General features: G+C 41.0%; 2 protein-coding genes across 5 annotated transcripts in view; both read right to left on the bottom strand.

Annotated features, from left to right (window-relative positions):
* The window catches only part of adamts14 (ADAM metallopeptidase with thrombospondin type 1 motif, 14), a 35,959-nt gene extending 28,445 nt beyond the window's left edge, over positions 1 to 7,514 (bottom strand). The window contains exons 1-2 of the mRNA XM_028431315.1: positions 7,223 to 7,514; positions 6,556 to 6,965 (exon numbers count right to left, since the gene is read on the bottom strand). Coding sequence (XP_028287116.1) covers positions 6,556 to 6,965; positions 7,223 to 7,301 — 489 coding nt within the window. The 5' untranslated portion in view covers positions 7,302 to 7,514. The remainder of the gene's footprint in view (positions 1 to 6,555; positions 6,966 to 7,222) is intronic.
* A 5,263-nt stretch (positions 7,515 to 12,777) lies between these two features.
* Positions 12,778 to 20,433, bottom strand: part of pald1a (phosphatase domain containing paladin 1a) — a 40,695-nt gene continuing 33,039 nt past the window's right edge. For 3 of the 4 annotated variants that reach the window (XM_028431957.1, XM_028431959.1, XM_028431958.1), the window contains exon 20: positions 14,786 to 14,935. In XM_028431957.1, the coding sequence (XP_028287758.1) occupies positions 14,786 to 14,935 (150 nt within the window). Of the gene's footprint in view, positions 14,936 to 20,433 lie in introns of all 4 variants that reach the window. The other variant, XM_028431956.1, reaches the window with a different exon arrangement.

The raw sequence follows: 20,433 nt of genomic DNA, 5'->3' as shown, positions 1-20,433 counted from the left end.
TGCCAAGGTGCGCCTACGGCCTCTCCGACCACCGCCGATTCATTCATACGCATTCATACACCAGTGAGTGCACTGGAGGCAATGCGGGTAAAGTGCCTTGCCCAAGGACAATGACTAGGGAGGAGCTGGGGTCGAACCGCCAACCTTCCAGTTATTGGACAACCCTGCTCACCACTGAGCCACTGCTGCCCTATATGCCCTATATGCTGCCCTGCAGTTTAGCACAAGGCTGTCAAATCAGTCAGGTCATTCCTTTAAATGTAAATTGTAAATTGAGCAAATCTTTCCTCCACAAATCCAAATTCAAATCTGCCCATGCCCTTTTTTGTTGCTAGTGGTGTTTATGTACTGTAACTATTGATTCTATGGCTAATGTGTTCTTGTTGCATTCTATGTCTTCAGACAGGACACATCAAGTGGTTAAATATAATCTGCAATCTGCATGGGGTATTTGATGTTAAATTTTCATTTTATAAAGATCTAAAGTCAGAGCTTCACTCATTTATATCCTTTGTTTATAGGAACTTTAACAGGTCATTTAAACAATAAACCATGAAACCGAGGACAGAGAACCCGTTCAACAATGAAAAATGCACCTGGACTCCATCTGTGGCTTGAATTTCCTCTCATGGAGCTGTCAGCCAAAAATCTGCTATTCCTGTTTTGGGATCCTCTCTTCACACTTCACACTAACATAAAAATAAGAATTTTTTTAGGAATTCATTGTTGCTTATTGGCATGTGCAAGTTACATCGCATCCTCTCCCACCACCAAATTTTGATTTCCACTTTTTTAGATTTTAAACTGAGGTGATGAAATGCAAAGACAGCTTCTCTTAAGGCAAGTCAGCTGAGGTTAAGCATTACATTGGCCCATCTATTTCTGCCAATGCACTAAAAAGCACTGTGAGGCATCCAGCTGTGTCACTGACACCATACAAAAAAAGGCAAATATAGCTAACCCTTAAGCTCACCACTGCACTAAATTCCACACATCGGTAAGAGCGACTTTGAAGGTGGATATTTACAGTATGTCATTTCAGAAGGACTCTTTCTTCTCTGCAGAAGCTGTTGGAGTCTGTCACCTGCTCAAAGTGCCTACACACAGAGGGAGGGGACCGATGGAATAAAAGTGCTTTATGTCTAGAAAAATAATAAAATCTTGTTTTATGCAAACAAAAAGAAACGAAAAAGAGAAAGACGCTAACTATTACCGAGAAACTGACAAAATAAAATATACTAACACACCCCCACACACACTAAAAATACGGCTATTAAAAAACACATACTTTTAAACATATTCAAGAAAATGAAAGAAAACGTATTGGGACATGTCAGTCCATTACTGTTCTTATAGCAACGGTCTGTACATATAGCAAATAGTAGCTGTAAAAATAATGTTTATTCAATATTTCTTATTTTAAGGAAAACCACTTTGCAGCATTAAAAGAAAGGGGGAGAAAAATAATGCCACCCCCATCCCCCAGTGGAAATTACACAAAGTGGCACACAAAGACTACAACACAACAGCACGCCTGTGGCATCTATCATGGTGGTCCTTTTACATCATCTTCTGAGATGATCTGAGACATCCCATATGGTGCATGACAGACAAACACAATCTAAAAATGGAAGTGCCACAGGCTACAGATGCTTGAGAGGCAACATGAAAGGAAATCAAAGTCCAGCCATCATTCCAGGAGCTCAACCTGTAATTTAGGGCTGATTGTTGAGAAACATGTAATTTTGGTTCCAGGCACACACAAAGGTAATCTATTGTAAACCTCAAACATTAAGGTTTGCTTTCTTGTTTTCTTGAGATCACACAGTTATATTGTAATGTGTCCTATATTGCCATCAGTGCAAGAAAATTGAACTTCTGATGTAATGTTCCTAAGATTCTGGCAGCATCCAATGTGATCGAGATGCAGGATAAAAGCTTTTGTGGCAAAAACCAGGAAGATCAATAAGCCAGGGAGTAAATCATGGCTCAGTGCTGCTGGACTCAGCAGAGTCGCAGGTTTGAAATAATCGCATGAGACAGGTTGTGGGAGTGGAGGATTACTACTTGATTCCTTTTTATCAGCTTTCACATCTCACTGTGCTGGGCCAAAAAGGGCATGCATAGCTGCTGTTTAAGACAAGGACTATGAAAAAGAAAATTAGGCTTCACAGACACTTGTCTGCATGCATGTGTAATAATAATAATTATAATTCAACCAGTGATTACATAGCTAAACAAAGGAAGAAGAGTAAGAGGCTGCCTTTATTAATTAGTTTTTATGCAAAATACCCCCCTGCTTAAAATGATAAATATTCTTATTAATGTCATTCTTACTTATTTTTAAATCATCATTAGTAGAAGTAGCTATTTTCTGTGCTAAAGAAGTAAAAAGTAGTACCAGCTAGTAGGTAAATAGTAGATTAAAGAAACTTAGAATGGCAATATAAGTAGTTGGTAAAAATCTGTGCAGAATAAATCTGAGCCTTGGAAGAAGTAGGAGTAGAAGAAGAAGGTGGAATAGCCTAAGCAGAAGACATGGCTGTAGTAACAAAGCTAAAAGTAGCAATAATTCTTGAAGAAGCAGAGATAAGATAAATTGTGTGTGTGTGTGTCCTGTATCAGAGTGTGTGTCTGAATGAGCACCTGTTTAGACAGGCGTACTGTAGCTGCTGCAAAATAAGGATTAGAGTGCGAGGAAATAAATCACATTATTGGCTGAGATGCTGGGCTTCCACTGATGGAGCTCTTAATTTAGTGACTTTACCTCCGTGCCAGCAGAGTGCTGGAACACCAGAGGATCCTCAAAATGCTGGACTGGGACCAGCTCAGTACAAAAATTCCTACAAACATTCATGAATAGAACAATTTATACAGGCATTTTCCATCTCCAATGGATGGAAAAAACTGCCCCACACCACCACCACCACCCCCCCTTCCTCCCCCCTCAACCAAAAAAAGTAACTCTCACGTTTGACTGTTGCTAGGTGGCTCTCGCACAGAAATAGCACTTCTCTTCCTACTGTGGATATCTGGCACTCGTGTTTCCATCACACATGTAATTCAATCAGGGCCGTCATCTGTGCTAATTCCCAACACATGAGCAGCACCGGTATAATCATAGCTATCACTCATCGCTCCACAACAATGCTTCTCTGGAGCGTGCAGCTGTTGCCATCGAGCAGTCACAGTCGAGTCACAGTCAGAGAAAGATATCACAGGCTGTGGGTCAATCGAGCATATGAAGATGAAAACGACAGTGCGGCTCTGTTTTAATCATTCTGCACCCACATTCTGAGCTATATGCAGCTTTATTGGATGCATAACCTACCAGTTATGTCTTTGTTAAGAAAATATGCACAAAAAGGGCCCAATATATACACACTTGCCATGATAAAGATCACTCTTCAGAAGAACCATCAAGGTACTTCTGAAGAGTGTCTGACATCAAGTCATCTCAAAGATCTCGCCCGCATTTATTGCAAACTGATTGTCGTTCTTGTACTTCTTGTACTTCAAACTGGGACCTTTCATCAGGAATGATCTCCTTCCACATCAAGCAGACTAAATTATTTGCCCGGTGAACACCCCTGCATGTGCAGACAGGTCCATGTCTATGTTGGCTTTGATGCAAGGAAACACATGGACAATATTCCTAAGAGTCTGATGGCAGCCTTTTAATTTTAATTTTAATTTTAATTTATATCTATAATGCCCGGGTCACAAAGAGGGCCCACAATATCATCAAAAACCGCACTCACCCACAGCACTCACTGTTCACACTCCTGCCGTCAGGCAGACGCTTCAGGAGCGTGAAAGCAAGGACAACCAGACTAAAAAAACAGTTTCTATCCACAGGCCATCAGGCTACTGAACCACTGACTGAACATTTTTCTTTATCTTTCCACAATGCAAAAATTGCACATATTTGTTTTTGCATGTACAATCTCTTAAAATATTTGCACATTCTAAACGTCCTACCTCTGTACATAGAACTGCACATTCTGTACATAGAACTGTACATTTTGCTTATTCTATTTTATTTTTTTTCCTATTGTTTATTCGTATTTTTATTTATTCTTATGCCTAAGTCTACTGTTTATTTTTTTATCTTAATTTAGTTGTGTATAAAGTCATATGAAGGGAACTCGCAAAGTAAGAATTTCATTGCTCAGTGTAACTTTAAAGTGCTGTGCATTTGACAATAAACTTCTTGAATCTTGAATCTTGAATCTTAAAGGGAGAGTTCACAAACATGACATGGAGTGTCATTTAGCCATGCGGATAGTTTTGGGTTCGCTCGGCTCTTCTCAGACTTCTGCCGCCACCACAGTACGATAGAGGAGAATGTAGGGTTGTTTGTGACGCTCGGAGTACCAGTTTTTGTCATTTTGTTGAATAGACACAACATCCTGTGAAATCCCAGAACACATTGAGAGGAAGGAGGCATTCAAGTCTTATCTATAGAGAATGATCTCAGACTTTATCTGTAGGATTCAGCTTTCAATTGTTGGACTGATCATTGATCTGCAGTCTCATTCCATCTGTAACGTCATTGTCTCTTTCTTACATGAATAAATGACTGCAGCATTTACACTTTCAGTGTGTTGTATAGAATTACAAACTGGTTCCAGGTAGCAGAAGTGTTTAATACAACACTAATATGAATCAAAGTAAGACACTAATTTAATAGCACTACTCGCAAAACAGAAGACTGACATCCTTCCTGATGCATAATTTGTGGGATTATGACCTAAACAAACGCCATTCTAATTTATGATTAAGATTCTTGATTTGACTGAGCAAACAATCTGACTTGATTTTTTCTTTTCTGCATAAGCCCTCTGTTTACAACCTGTACATGATAGGGTGAATATGGCATTGTGCCTCATCGGGCCACTATGTCACTTGTAGCCTTGACAGTCACAGAAGGGTACACAGTTGCCTTTTACTCTGGGATTATAAAACACAGCATGGCATTGTTCAAACACATCTCGCCCCTAGAAGAAGGACAACACATAAATATCTGTTTCCAGACAGTTTTTTTTTTTTTTTTTTTGAAAATGTAAAGATGATGACATGTGTTGCAAAGAGATGTTGTTTTCTTCTGTGCTGCTGCAACATTGAAAAAAACAATAATAATAATAATAATTGTGCAGAAATGAATCAATTATTCTTGCTCAACATGTCAAAACGTGCGACAGTTTAGCAAAAGGGAATCAGAATGAGAAGGTGTGTGTGTATCTAGATGGTTTCAGAGGCTCATGGGTCACAGGGTTATCTTCACTTCCAGTTCCACACGTTATTTCTGTCAGAACAGTTCAGGGAGCTGCTGCTTCAGAGCTTGTCTGTGGTCAACCTGCCAATTCAAATGTCACATGCCTGTTTGGAAATTCACTCTAATTTTCTTGACTGCAAACATGCATTAGTGGCTCAGCTACAATAGCTGTGCTCAGTCACAGCACCACATGGGTTTCAAACGCCACGATGACACCAAGTTACAGAGTAGAATCAGGAGCAGACTGGTGCTCATAAAGGAGGAGGAAATGCCGGCTCTTCATTTTTAATTGATGCAATAAGTTTGATGCTTTATTCATTCTTTTGAAAGAGCTCTTCGCAAAAGGCCAACTTTCTAGAGTATGACAAACTGCCTACCACATCAGGTTATTTAATGTCTGTACTATGTCAGCTACATGGAAGAGGTCACATGTTGTGCTCCTGTGCTTCCTCTAGGCTACAGTCATTGGCTGCCTGGCTCAAAGAAAAATGAAGGGATACAGATACACCCAATCACTGGTAAAACCAGTCATTAGCTGCCTGATGAGCCTTTGCCCAGTAGAATAGCAGCCTCCAGGCACTAAAACTGCCCCCATGTGTACTGTGGATGTTTAGGCAAAAGCTATGAATGTTTAGAATACTGAGCATACAAATGGGAAAGCAGCACAGAAGTTGTTACAGCAGCAGTTTCAAACGCATTCAAGAGTAGATGTTGAAAGCCTGTCATTCAGAATTCAAGCTAACTGACAAGACAGCAGCCTCTCAACAAAAGATGTAACAAACTTTGAGTCACGTCTCCTTAAAAATGTTAAAGATGTCACCCTAAAAATCAAAAAACACCAGAGGGCAGCGTGCATCTACCCATGACGACAGGCTCATGCTTGTGACAGCACCACTATAAGTAAACATTAATGACATCCCCTTCAGTTGAAGTGTGATGTTTATCATGGATGGTTTCTGTGCAGTGATCAGGTTGCCAGATGTAGTTCTAAAGAAAGTAGTTCCTACAAGAACTTCCTCACAACAAGCTCTGCATAGAGTTTCTTTAATTTGATTTTTGGCAGATTGCCATCTACTTCTATTATGTTGGACAGGACACAGACATCTCTAAAAAAATCTACAATTTGTACCAAAACAATCAAGATGGATAAACAGCACTGTAGGCCACATGAAAAATATTTGAGGTGAACTGGCAATTCAGAGAAATAAATGACCACTAGCACCATGCCAAAGAAAAGTAAAGCACATTTCTTGAGTGAGTGAGCATTGGTGACTTACCAGTCCATCACAATTGCTGATAGCCACAGAGGCCTCTGGCATGTCAGTCACATCCCCAGTGAAGACACAGTCCCCATAGATATGTTCCTTGGCCTTTTCCGTAAAGTCCTCTTGCCATTCCACAAAAGCCCCTGGGGCCACAAGCCTCCTGTTGGCCCTCAGGCGGAGGTGCAGTTCTTTCCCAAACACAGTGACATTGAAAAACAAGTGCTGAGCCGATGCTGAGGTGACTGAGGGCATCTCAGGGGCATCGCGGGCCACCCTTCTTCTGCTGCCAAAGGCTGAGGCAGCAGCAGCGGCACCTTTACTTCCACTTCCAGCAGAGACCACGTGAGAAATGTACCGGCCGTGGGAGTCTGTGCTGAATGGCACGATTAGACCATATTCACTTAACTTTCCAGAGAGTTTTTCTGATGGGACAGATAGTGTCAAGTGAGAATCACATTCAGACATATGCCAAGCAAATTCCTATGAAAAAAAGACTGAGAAAATGTCACATTATTCTGTAAGGAACACTCTTTGTGTAATGGCATAGTGGAAATCTACAGATTTGAATTATCTGGAACAGTACTGCTACAGGCTTATTCATTTTTTTTCACAATCATCCCTGCATTTGTAATCTTTATCTATCAAAAGCAAACCAAAAAGTAAATAAGTGATTACTCACCTTGTGTTTCTGCTGCAGAAATATGTTCCAAAAATATGTGACTGAGTAAAAAGCACATCAATAAATACATACAATCCATAGCGAGGAGCTATAGTGTGGGAGCTGCCACTTCAGCTCTAACTTTTCCTTTCTGTTGCAGACTTTCAGCAGAGTCCTCCCTCCTGAAAAAAAGCCCAACTGCAGGAGAAAAGCCCTCAGAGCTGAGCTCCAGCGAAGCAGCCGGGCATTTCTGAGCGTTTCCCCCCTCTTAGACGCCAATCTGACGGATAGTACTCACAAGTTGTTTCCAATCTTTTGGCCTGCGCTGATCTGCATACACCAAGACTGCTCCATCCATTTAGGGAGCTGAGGGGGGGTGGGGGGGTATCTGGAGTGCTGATGACGACAACTCCCCGGTAGAAGCCCGGACGGTTTGAAGAAGTTTTTTTTCCTTTTTCTCTTCCTTCCTCAGATAACTTTAAGGAGACTAAGTTTACGCACGCCTACGCTGAGAGAGAGAGAGAGAGAACGAGAGAGCGAGAGAGAAAAAAAACTCAGAAGGGTTCAGATAAAGTGTGCAGAGACACAGTGTCCCGGTGGTGAAACATCTGCCGTCCAGTCGTGCACCATTACGCACCAATGGTTCGGCTGCGTAACTCACAACTGCTCAACTTCAAACCACTACCAGCCAACAGCGGGAGCGCCTGCACTCCACCAGACAACCACACAGACGTGCATCATATTCCTCTCGGTCTTAAAATCTATTATTCTTGCGTTAAATGGGCCATTTACTCTGCCGAATGCAAAGTAAAACCTGCGCGCATTAATCCACAAACACGTGTTAGTGATAACATGGGTCATAAATCACGGAAGGCTTCAGACTCAGACTGTAGATCACAGAAGTAAAGATAAGAAGAAAAAAAAACACAGTCAAAACATTCAATAAAAATATAGAACGCAGAGATTAAATATTAAAAAAATGTTTTAAATACAAGAAAAGCAATTTAAAAAAACTTTTAGGATTTCTTCAACATTGTCTCATGTTATAATAACATATGGCATTCAGACAAAAGAGCTGACCCAGGAGGTGTTAATTATTGATTGATTTATGTATTTATTGTTTGGCAAAAAGGATAAAGACCCATGTTTTCTTTGATATTTTCTTTTCCAAACCAATAACTTGTGAAGCAACTATGGAAGCGGAAAAGTGGATAAGTTGGTTTTCCCATGGATGAAAAAGATATAAATATAACATAAATCTGCAGCTGCAGGAGCAGAAAAAGGTTGTCAAACAGCTCTTTAAAGGTTTCCAGACATAAAGGTTTACATAATGGGATAGAAAAGTATAACAGGCATGTTATAAATTGGCTCTGTGCTCTGCTTGTCAGATGTTGGTGATGTACATAGTGCGGAGTGGTGCTTTAAAATCTTCATGACAACCTGCAGAGCATAGACAGCACATTCCACCCAGAACATTTTTTGACTCCCTTACACTGAAAATGTCTCTCTCTTATTTTATCAATGCACAAGTTGAGGTAAAGTGTGGGTGTGCCCTTTAAAAAGTCAAGCCTATCATTGGCTACAGGACTAATATCTGTTTTGATGTTGTTAAATATTTTCCATGTCTGTCCTATAGTGTCAACAAAGACACACTCCCATTTTATGATCGTTTGTGTCTTATGTTTCATAATCTGGCCTAATCCTGCAGATGTCACTGTGTGAGCACTTGTTCCATTTGCAGAAAAAAAGGGAATAAATCCAGCACTATCATTAGAGGCTTAGAATGTGTGAAAGCTGTACAGTAGATTTCATCAGTGGAATGACAGCCTGTTAAAACTTTGGATTTCTTTGGCCACGGCTCACCCTGCTGGAGTCCAGACTTTAGTCAGACATGACCACACTGAGACTGAACCAACAACTCTGGAATCCCTCTCAAAGGAAGAGGCGAGGGTTGGGCTGAAATTGGGTTCTGACTTCCAGAGAAATAAGGTGTCTAGACTGGACGTTCTTTTCCCTCCATGGCTCCTCGACTGTGTCTGGGGGGCCCCCCAGATAAGGACGCCTCACTCTGTGGCTAATTAGCTCAATGCTGCCATGGATGGTCAATGTAGAGCAGGTGTGGGCTTTGAGGAGTCACTTTCCCCCCAACCCACACACACATACACATCCACCCCCAGCCATGAGAGGACTGGATGGTGATCCAGAGTTGTGCATTAATAAGCAATGGAAACTAACCACAGCATTAAGAGATGGAAACCATTAACTGGCTTGTGAGAAGTTTTATGCTGTTTTTCCATCCATACTGTTTCATGTGTCTAAAAGCCAGGATGACATTCCACAATATAGCATAGTATTCAATTAGAAGCCTTGTTTTTTCCCCTTCTGAAATGAATAGCTCCACTCACAGTCTGTGGTTAAGTCCACACACCAGAACAATTTTCTACTACAGAACAGTCTGTGCTTCACAAAGTAAGATATTCACATGTGATCCTCAGAGAGACGATTCATTAAACTATTTTGAATCAGACACATCTAATTTGCAGAATACTTCAGTTTGTATGGGTGGAGGTGAAAGAAAAAAAAAATCAAGCTCCTTCCACTGTGTTTCTAGCTGTGGGGAGAAGTTACAGTACAGCGTGTGGAACTGTGGATGCCTCAGCGTGTGCTGTAATGTGGTCTAGCCATGCCAGCGTGCTGAGAAAATATGTGACTTTTCATCTCTGATGCAGCAAGATGCAAAGCAGCTGCTAGTCTGCCCGGCAGCTTGAGGGAAGAGGAGCATCTGCAGTGAGTGGATGGAGGGAATTCTGGGCTGATAAAACAAATGAGTTTCACTTGACTCTCCTTGTAGAGAACATTTGATTAGTGTGGGAGTCTTTTTTATCTGTATCTCTAACTGTACTCTAACTGTAACTCCTATAGAGCAAAGGTCCATATAATGTTTGTTTTTAATTGAACCTGATGGAACATTAAAGAAATAGTTACTGTTTCCTTAGATATTGGTGTCACAAAAAAACCAAATAGCAGAATAAAGCAGTACTTCCTGAGCTGAGAAATGCCAGCCTGGTGTCACTAAATCTGTCTTAACAATACACCAATTTCTACACATTTTTCATGTTTCATGTGTCATTTCATGTCACTTGTGTCCACGGTTTTCCCTTTAAAAGGTATTTAATGTTATAAATGCATCTGCTTAAAGGCAAACCATGCTTTTTATTTTTATTTTACATCAAACCTCCTACCTTGTTTTTTAAGGCTTAACCTTAGTTTTTAATACCCAACTCAAACTGTGAGTGAAAACAAAAGGGTACCACAAGTGAAAAGAAATGTTGGGCAGATGCAAACCCCAGCTTACAACCACCAGCATCCCCAACCTGCCCCAAGACTTTTGTTGCTTTATCGTTCCACGATCGAGTGAAGTGTGACATCAGTCAATATATCACCAATGTTATGTTTTGGCCAGGAAAACATTAAGTTATACTCAAAAAAGCTTACAATGCAAGTTAATGCAGGTTAAACAACTTCAAAACAACAAAAAAATGTGTCACCATGGTATAATATCTTGTTGGAAATGCAGTTAGGACAGAAGTGTCAGAAACTGCATTTGCATGTCTGCATCACTACAAGTTAATTTGAGAAGTTAAATTTATTACAGTAATGACTTTGTTGCAATTTGGTGGAAAACATCCATATATTGATATCATCACCTTCCATCAGACAAAAGAACAACATTGGTATAATGGATGTGGGCAATATTATATTATATTATATTATATTAAGGGATTTACTGCTTTGGACTAACCAGGAGTTTAACTAGTGCCAGAATCGCCAAGATGGCCGTTTCCTCCACAGCCGTTCTTCAGGAAACCTACGGTTGACATTCATCATGGGAGATACTTTCATTTACTTCTAAGACAGCATTAGCAGTGGCTTTATTCAGGTGTTTGTTATCTTCTTATTTGGCATCCACACAACAAGATACCAAACCAAGCACCGGGCCTCTGAATAACAAACCCCTCAGTCAATGGGATTAATTTAAACAACAGTAGAAACAAGTATTTAGAGGTTCTCTATCAATTCAATCCGTAGTTTTTATCCTGCCAGCTGAGACTTTTCATTACCTTGCTCAGTGGGGTGTGTAATTCACAGCCCATCAGGGATTGTGTGTTATTGCTAGCAGGTAAATGAAGGCCTGGATGTGCATCCGCCAGTGCAGATTTAAAAGCACGTCTTCAAAGACCCTTACTGTCCTGTTGTTTTTGATCTAATCTTAGAGAGGATTGAGAGTGCACTTGAGCTTCTGAGGTGTTTGTAATGAAACCCGTAACACGCACAAGAACAATCAAAACAGGACAACCGATGCACCCATGGACCCCCACCTCATCACCCCACCCCCCTCTTACAACTATCCTGTCCTGAGCAGCTCTCTCATCTGCAGGGAAGCTTTTCACATGAAGTTCATTACATCCCCTCTCGCTGCTCACCTCTCAATGCCGCTCTTTGTCCGCTGTAATCTCTGGATCCTTCAGAACCACTAGCTTGAGTTTCACATTGGGGAGTATCTCAATGAGTTTGGAAGGGATTTCAAAGGCGAGGGGCCGCTATATCATCCAAGCATGGTCCTCATGTCCTGGGCTTATCTTGACCTGGAGTCAAGTTGGCCGCATGCTGCAACTGAATAGCCTCTCTCCATATCCGTATGTTATTTTAACCGATTTGTCTCTGTTGGCGAAGAGAAATTCAGAACTGTAACATGCCAAACAAAAAGGGATAAATGAGCTCATAAAAGTCAAATGATGTAAAAAGGAAACAAGTGTAACAAACTATAAAGGAAGCGTTTCAATCCGGACCACTTGGTTTCCATTTACAATAATCCAGGATAGGCTGTGGTGTGATAAAATCCTAACAACTTCCGTACTCCCAAAGATAAGCCTGCTATGCACTTACAAGATGGGAAGTGATCTGGGATATCAGCCTTTCAAAGCAGGCCAGCGAAGCCAAGTGAGCTTCACTGATGTGCCGGCTGGTGGCTTTTAATCCTCACACAGCCCTCCATTCTTGAGAGAGTGACCATATTTTTTTTTTTTTTTTTTTTTTTTTAATTAAGACCTTACCTGTCCACATCAAACGGCAACTCAGATTAGTCTTTTGATCTCCCTAAGCTCTTTATTACTGTGTATGGAATATGTTAAGATTTCAGCCCAACAATGAATCATCTGTTTTGTGTAAATGTATGCTGCTCGATGCTCATAACTTGCTCCGCTGCTCTCTGAGGCGGGCACCGACACAAGACAGAGAGGCCGCATGGATATAGGAGAGGGTTCTTAGCGGTGCATATCTGGAGCTAAAGATGATGGGAGAGATAAGGAAGGAGAAGAGAGGGGGCAGAGGGGATAGAAAGGAAACCAAGGAGGGAAGAGACAATCATTTGGCTCCATCAAAGAATCGGAAACCTCAATAAAACAAAGCACAAGTGGACGGTGGTGTGTAAAATGGACAGAAGAATCCAAATCCTTGGCACACATGGGACAGTTTTATATTTCTACAATGAAATAATACCAAAAGCAGACGAGCAATTGAATCCATCTAAATTATTTATTTTAGCCTCCAAAAAACCACCCATACAGAAAATAAAAGACTAGAGGTGCTGTTTAATGATAAAAAATTAAATTAAAAGCATAGCTAAAACATTAAGAATGTTACTGAAGCCACATGAAGATTGTGTGCGTTTAGGAACAGGAATGAGTTTTAAGGCAGGATTTATAGGTAAATTCACAGGAACAATAAAAAAGGTACAAAAAAATCTGCACTATTAACAATGGCTGCTCTCCCCTATAGATTTAAAAGAGTGACTGTGTCCTTCACCAACATGAGCTGCAGTGATATGAGTGTATGTTTAACCCTCATTTATCTTTTCTTCCGCCCAAATCCCAAGTCACACATCATTTTTGCAGGTCTAGCTGTCTACAACCATATATTTTAGAGTCGTATGTATTATTTGATACCTGCTGACAGACTGGTGATGTGACTTCTGTGTAAGCCAAGCTGATAAAAGAGGGGAAACTCCAACACATCAAAGTGTGTTGTCTCTGTAGTTCCCTGCTTGAGGCTATGCTATGTACTGCTAATACATTAACATCAGGAAGTTGGAGGTGTGAATGATCTCACGCCACAATTTGACCACATTCTCACTACAGCCTGAATCTCTGGCTCTCTCTTTTTTTAATGCCACCAACCAGAAGAGAAATTGCTAACAGCTTAGCTTTAACAATACAACATTTAGAATTGGCAACTTGCTCTCTGGTGGATGAACATATTGGTGATTTTTTGGCCAACTGATGTCTACAGCAAATACACTGTTCAAAAACACTCACCCACACTGAAGAGCTAACTTTCTGCAGTTGTAGCCACACATTCTGCTTGTAGCTAGCTAGGAAGCGACTTTCATCTTCTTCTTCTTTTTTATTAGAGCTAACGCTCTTAAGGTGCAATACTGCCACCTGCTGTTTACATATAAACATGTGTATTACAAACGTGATAACAGTAGTTCATTTTTAAATATCACGGCTGTATACCAAGATGGATACTACTTGTTTTGCTCATCATTGTGGAATATTAGCGCTAACTAGCCAGATATACTAATGCTACCTATATTTTGCAAACATAGCAACATTAGTTGCTAGTGTTCAATGCTATTAATACACAGAGCAGCCATCTTGGATTTGTGAAATTTTTGAGATAGAATTACAGATTGATAATGTAAAAACCAGGTTTATGAGGAGTAAAAAGATCGTTATCTCTGGTGTACTACCTTCTGTTTTACTACAAAGCTGTAAAAAATAAACACAAACTGCTTCAAAGTAAAATTTCTGACATGTTAGTACCTGTGCATGTGGAAATAAATGGGGGAAAAAAATATAGTAAAACATAAGTAAAAACAGAGGGACATTTTACTGCCGTTATACTGTAACATAAAAATCCACCCTCTAAAAATCAGCCATTCGGATCAGTTTTAGAAAACTCAACAACATATTAGCATTTAAATAACAGCTTTCATATGTACACATGGGACTCTTCTACAAAAATCTCAAGCACACAAATGAACAGCCATTCATAACAGCTGTGGCTTTAAGAAAGAAAAAAAAAATCAGGACTCAAGAAAAATATCAGTCCCACAACAGCAAATAGTTGTGGCATGCAACCAAAATTGTTGGCTGACAACACACTGCAATTTACTCCTCTCCCTCCACAGCAACATTTCTTGTTCGAACAGAAGTTTTAAAAGGTTGACATGAGTGAAGACATTTTGTAATACAGTAAAAAACTGTGTACATATTAAATCCTAAATCTACCATTAATAATACAAAAAAAAACGGCCAAGGCACAAATATAAACTTCTGAAACATTTTGCTTAGCAGCTACAAAATGTTAACACTGCCAGTGAGTTAACACAAACAACAAAAGACGTGAAGGTATACATAACACACGAGGGGGTAAATAGAGAAGGCGTGATAATGTTACTGGAAATGTCTTTTATTCTGAAAAGCACAGTACTGTTTTGGTGCATTCACAGTGATCCCCTCCTCAGATGAACTCCCCTCGGAAAGGAAGTGACTGAATGTTCTGCTGTTGCCAGCGGCAGCGCAGCCTGGCCAGCGATGTGTCCCTCGGGTTTTCAAACTCGGAGAAGCCCAGCTGGTTGAGGATGTCATAAACTCCGGCTCTGGCAGCCACCTAACACAGAAACACACAAAACGTTAATAAACACGCAACAACAGGCCTTTTCTTTTCTTTCTTATTGTGATCACACAAACACTTTTTAAAGAGTTAAACCACAATAAAAATAGGTATCTGCTGTGGGTTTGGATACAGGAAGTGGCAGATGTGTAGGAATGGGAGTAATTACACAAACACAGGTGAATACTTCTAACTGGTCATTGAATAAAGTGTGACATTCAGGCTGTTCATGGTGCAGGCTCATTTCATTGAGAGCATTTTTATTCCTAAATTGGCCATAATTATATTTTATGGAGGAAATTTAATATTGTAGCAGCCCCTCTAGTTGGCAACAAGCAGCAACAACCAGAGCTAGGAAATAACGAGCTTCCAGCTTCAAAGACTGCCTGCCTGCTTCAGCTCCACTTGCGCTCAACCTCTTTGCCTGTATTTGGATTAAAACATCCAGATATATCCAGATACGGCCCGAACTACTACCCGGATTGATTTCCCCAGTGTGAATGAGGTCTAAGGTGCAGCCAGCATGCCAACAGTTAGAGCCTCTCATGGGGATGCCAACAGCTCTTCAGGAATCTATGGGTGATGCCACAGATGGTTTGTCTACAGCTTTATAGCATCTATGGTTGTCTGTGCTAACATAGATCGCCTATCAGGATTATAAAGACTTTGTCTTCCTTCCTATTATTTTAATTCTGCAGCTGCTTGAGGTTAAGTTCATGTTTTAACTTACTGATGTGTGATTTCATATAAAAACTGCAATGTGGCAGTGAGTGCCTACATATTGGAGTCGCTGCCTTATTAGTGATGATTCAGGACTCTTAGCCAGATTAAGTTGAGCAAAAGGGAAAATATTTCCAAATTAAAATAGACCTACTTATTGCTGAGCTTTCAAAAGAAAATCTTCCCACACACTATCAGAACTACCAGTACATCATCCCACACTAATAGGTACAACATAAATGCAAATAACAAGGGCACACTCCTGACGAAGAGAGATTTAGAGGTCAATGCCTAGCTTTTCTTGTCCACAAGTGAAGTGAAGTGTTTTTGAGAAGACATTGAACCCCAGTTTGTCTAAATGCTCCGGCCATTGCCTTTCACTCTGGCTCACTGACCTCAGCATGAGAGTGAATGGAAGTTCATTTGAAGAGTGTTTATATGAGGCTTGCACTGTGCATAGATTTGAATTTCAGGGGACTGGAAGCACCAGAGGTTTACTACCACAGTGATGGAACAGCCTTGGAACAACACCATGGAAACAGTATGTTCTCCAGTCTCTGAATCATGACTGAATGAATGAGGACAGAGAGGAAGATGGAGAGAGTTCCCTCGAGAGAGAGTTTGGTGTTAAATCAGTGGATCAAGCTGACTCATGGTTTGCTGTGGCTGTCACACACTGGAGGATTGATGGGAAACACCATGGACAACCAGAAACATCTGTCAATAAAGCCAAACAACACCAACAAACATAAATAAACCCAGCAGAAGCCGGATTAAAAAAAAAACTAGAGATTGGGCACCCTATTAGAAGCAAAGCTTGCCCAGTTTACTCTGCTGCAGATGCCTCTGAGCACTACATGTTAAAGCAATCAGGTCCTCTCTGAAGACTTAAATTAAATAGTCAAATAGATATATGAATTGACTTTCACATCACAGCCCCTTTAAAAGCCCATTTCTTTTACTCTGTTGCATATTGCATAGACTGGAATTGATTCAGATGTTCAGGGGATGACTCATTGAAGGTAATGTGGCCTGAAATGTTTTGCCAAATTAACCTCTCCCTCCTTTCCTCCGGCAGTAAAGCGGCCTACAGATTTAGGAGCACAGGAGAGGATTGCTTTTTAGACATTGGGGTAAATAAGGGCATCATATCTGGGAGCATACTTTTTAGCTATACAAAATATGATTGTGGCCATATTCTCAAGGCTGTGAGGTAACCCAGTAATTGCTGCTGGAGATGCTTTTAAAGACGAGCTGTCATGTTAAATGCTGAGGAAGATATACTGGAACAATGAACAGGAATAACAGTATCAAGATATCACTTTCACTAACACTGATTATAGCTTTGCTTGCCAGCTTTGTGCAGAAATAAACACAGGCGCCGCAGAGTGTGGTCTGGATTATCTACTTGCTGACCATGCAAAATCAAATCAATAGATATCATCTTAACATTAAAAAATGCTTTAGGTTAACAGTTCCTCTAACTTTCTGCCCACTGATGTGATCATATTGCAGCCTCTATTAATCGTAAAGCAAAGTAAAATGATTTGTGCCTTTCAGTATGTTTGATGTGTTCCTGGACAGCTGACTGCCTTTTTGATTGGAACAAATGACTGAACCATTAGTCAGTGGATGTGACTCCCAGGAGAAGCTCCAGATTTGTGCTGTTAACAAGGATAACCTGACTCATCAGCTCCACAGCCCAGCTGTCTGAAAGGGGGATGTGTGAAAAATCAGAAACAGTGAAAAGTAAGAGAGCCCCCCCCCCCCCAAAGAGGATGTCAGGTGGCTGATGTGGAAAGTAAGAGCAGGATGCAATCTCAGGGGAGTTAGAGCAGGGGGTGTTGACATCCTGTAACAACAGCCCTAAAAAATTCATGTGCATCCAGTACAGAATAAGTGACCCCTAAAAAGTTTGCTAGATGCTGAGTACGTCAGAATGAATTTCCACTTTTCCTAACTCTTTTTCTGTGGTCAATGCAAATGTCAAAAAGTGCAGTTCCCTCTGCAGCCTCTGGGGGTCAATCTCCATAGACCTACATGATAAAATGGCCAAGTTTGGTTGCTCTTTTTTATCTAACTCTTGAAATTCTGCATAATTGTGGGTGTAACAGGTCCACCTGGTCCACTATGATGACGTCCATTGTTATGCACAGTCTATGGCTCAATATATTTCTAGCTGACTTAATTGACACCCCCTCCACACCTAATGTCATAGTGTATATGATCCTATGGTACCAATTTTGAACTCAACCATGCAGACCTAACCCTTTTTCTCCTTCAAATGGTTCAGCCAAGTGTGACAGTCACACAAACCAAACATACAGTCTACACCTGTTAGCAGCTCTGCGAGTCTGTAATTAGCCACAGAGCTAAGCCTGGCTGCTATCATCATTAACTGCTATATTTATCTTGGTAATTTTTTACAAACACAGACAGTGGCTCATCCAAAGCTACTGGAGTTCAGTGTCTTGACGCTTTAATGGATGGGAAGAGTCAAGGTTCAGACCGCTGATTTATAGCTGTGACGAAAAGGCGGCTGTGGCTCAGCTGTTCAAGTGGGATAGCAGTTTGTCCACAAGTTTGTCGATTTGATAGCCTACTATGTCTCAAAAGCCTTCAGTTTACAATTTTCCTGGCATATACTTTGCCAACTTAGTGATCTGTGTCATGTTTACAGACGCTGAAGTGTGCCCACACAACCAGTGCAGCTGTGGTGATAAGCTCCGCTTTAATTGCTTAAAGTTTTGAAGGGGAGTTCAGGCGGCCGACCGTGTGACAGCATTCATTTTTCAAACACATCACTGAGCAGGTGTAATGTGTGATCTACTTCAGACTCGCCACTTCTTTGGAGTCTGTTTACTGTGACACTTTCATAACTTCCTTTTGAACTGTGAGCACCTGGGTGCCAACATGACAAAGACATTCTGACTTGCCTCAACAACAAGCTGTCACAAGCTATTCTTATTTGCACACCCCCCCCCCCCCCCCCTTTTGTCCTGTTAGAATATTTATAAAGCAATCGCAAATCATTATATCTATAAACTCCAAACTGATCAGATAATCAGGCTTTGAAAATGTTGGTGTGTGGGGACAGGCTTTCTGAGTGACAGTAAGCAGAGCTATTGGAGAGATGTCTTTCATGCTGAATTGAAGAGATCACAAACGCCAATACTCATTAGAAAGCTGGAGTGGCCGTGAGTGGGGGTAGTAAGGAGGCGTTGGTCTTTCCCACAGTCGGCTATCTCAAAGGCTGCACATACCAAGCCGGTCCAGGGGGGACAGGGAGGCCTCTGTGCCACACATCAAAACAGCTGGAGTGACTGATAGGGTACCTCTTCTGCAGGCATCTGAGGTATGCACTGTACACAAGTCCTACCATTGTGTAAAGGCCTGCCTTTTGGATTAGCAAACATGGATTTCAATTCCAATAACTCCTCTGATGTTTTTTCTCTGATCTCACTACATGGCCACAGAGCAACATGGACTCATGGCGCTAAGGACAATATTTGTCCAATGTGCACACAATGTGGCAGGAGCGTTATTTACTTCAAAGGAGGGGATTATGCTGCCTTTTCAACACACACAAGGACAGCTGCGTAGGTGTAGACACTATTTTCAGGTCCACATGGAGTCTTACATACATGCAGTGGCAGATCGTGTTGTCCGTGCTAACGATTACTTTCCTCTTTTCACCTCTTTCATACTTTTTTGACCACTCTGAGCCACCGTCCAAGCAAACAGAGTCATCTACAGTGGCACCTGATAAGCAGCATCCTCCAGAGCAACCCACTGAAAGGATGTGAAATTTGAAAACACGATGAAAGGTGGCAACTGCTGTACAAAGGGTTGTACAAGAGCTCACAGTAGTGACTGTGCTTGATAGCTCATAGTAAATGTTTTAAATCAAGCACTAGTCTAAGAAAATACTAAAGCTATTCTAGCAAACCTAAACACCACATATCAGGGTAAATGGTGCTATTAATGACATCCTTTTTGACAGCATTTTAACTTTGATATTCAAATTTCGGAGTTTCTGACTGCATACTGGCACAATCCATTTTTAACAGAGCCAAAACATATCAGAGGCTCCATATTAGCTGGTACAGGCTGCTGCTCTGTGAACATAGTGCAGCTGATTTTAGTGGATATAGAGATCAAATTAGTTCAAACACACACACACATTCATACAGCTCCAATGTAGGATGCAGGACAGACTGTGCCCGTCTGCAGCTGACAGGTTGTGTAACTGCTGCTTTAAAAGCATGGCCAGTGATGGAGATGACCCCCTGACTGCTGCCTCTGGCGTCGCAGTTTGTCATTAATGATCCTGCCACGGTCACTGGTGATAGGCTAATGATTGTCCCCTGAGGTTGGCTAAGTCAGATTGGTTGGGCTGCTGCCAGATTCTCCTGCAACTGGGCCAGTAAACACATCACAACAACAATGTTGTGGACAATGTATCGGGTGTGTTCCCGAACAATATCTGAGATTTTCGAATTATTGTTTGGGTTACAACCAAACCAAACATTTGGATGCTCAAATGTGTGTATATGATTCCTATGAAAGCTGAAGCTGACATCTTTCTTATGTTCTCTGTAGGTCTGTGGTGGACTCAGAAATCAATCAGAATAAAGATCTTTTTAAGGTGACACCTAATCCTAACCCTAATGCCAGAGAGAATGGTTGCCACAGCAACCGTCTTGTTGGAATAAATATCTACCTTGGGTGCATACTCTCAACCACACAGTGTACATGTATGCTGCATGAAAATA

This window comes from Parambassis ranga, chromosome 19 (assembly GCF_900634625.1).
Source record: "Parambassis ranga chromosome 19, fParRan2.1, whole genome shotgun sequence".
Classification (NCBI taxonomy): domain Eukaryota; kingdom Metazoa; phylum Chordata; class Actinopteri; family Ambassidae; genus Parambassis; species Parambassis ranga.
This window is presented reverse-complemented; position numbering and strand designations above follow the sequence as displayed.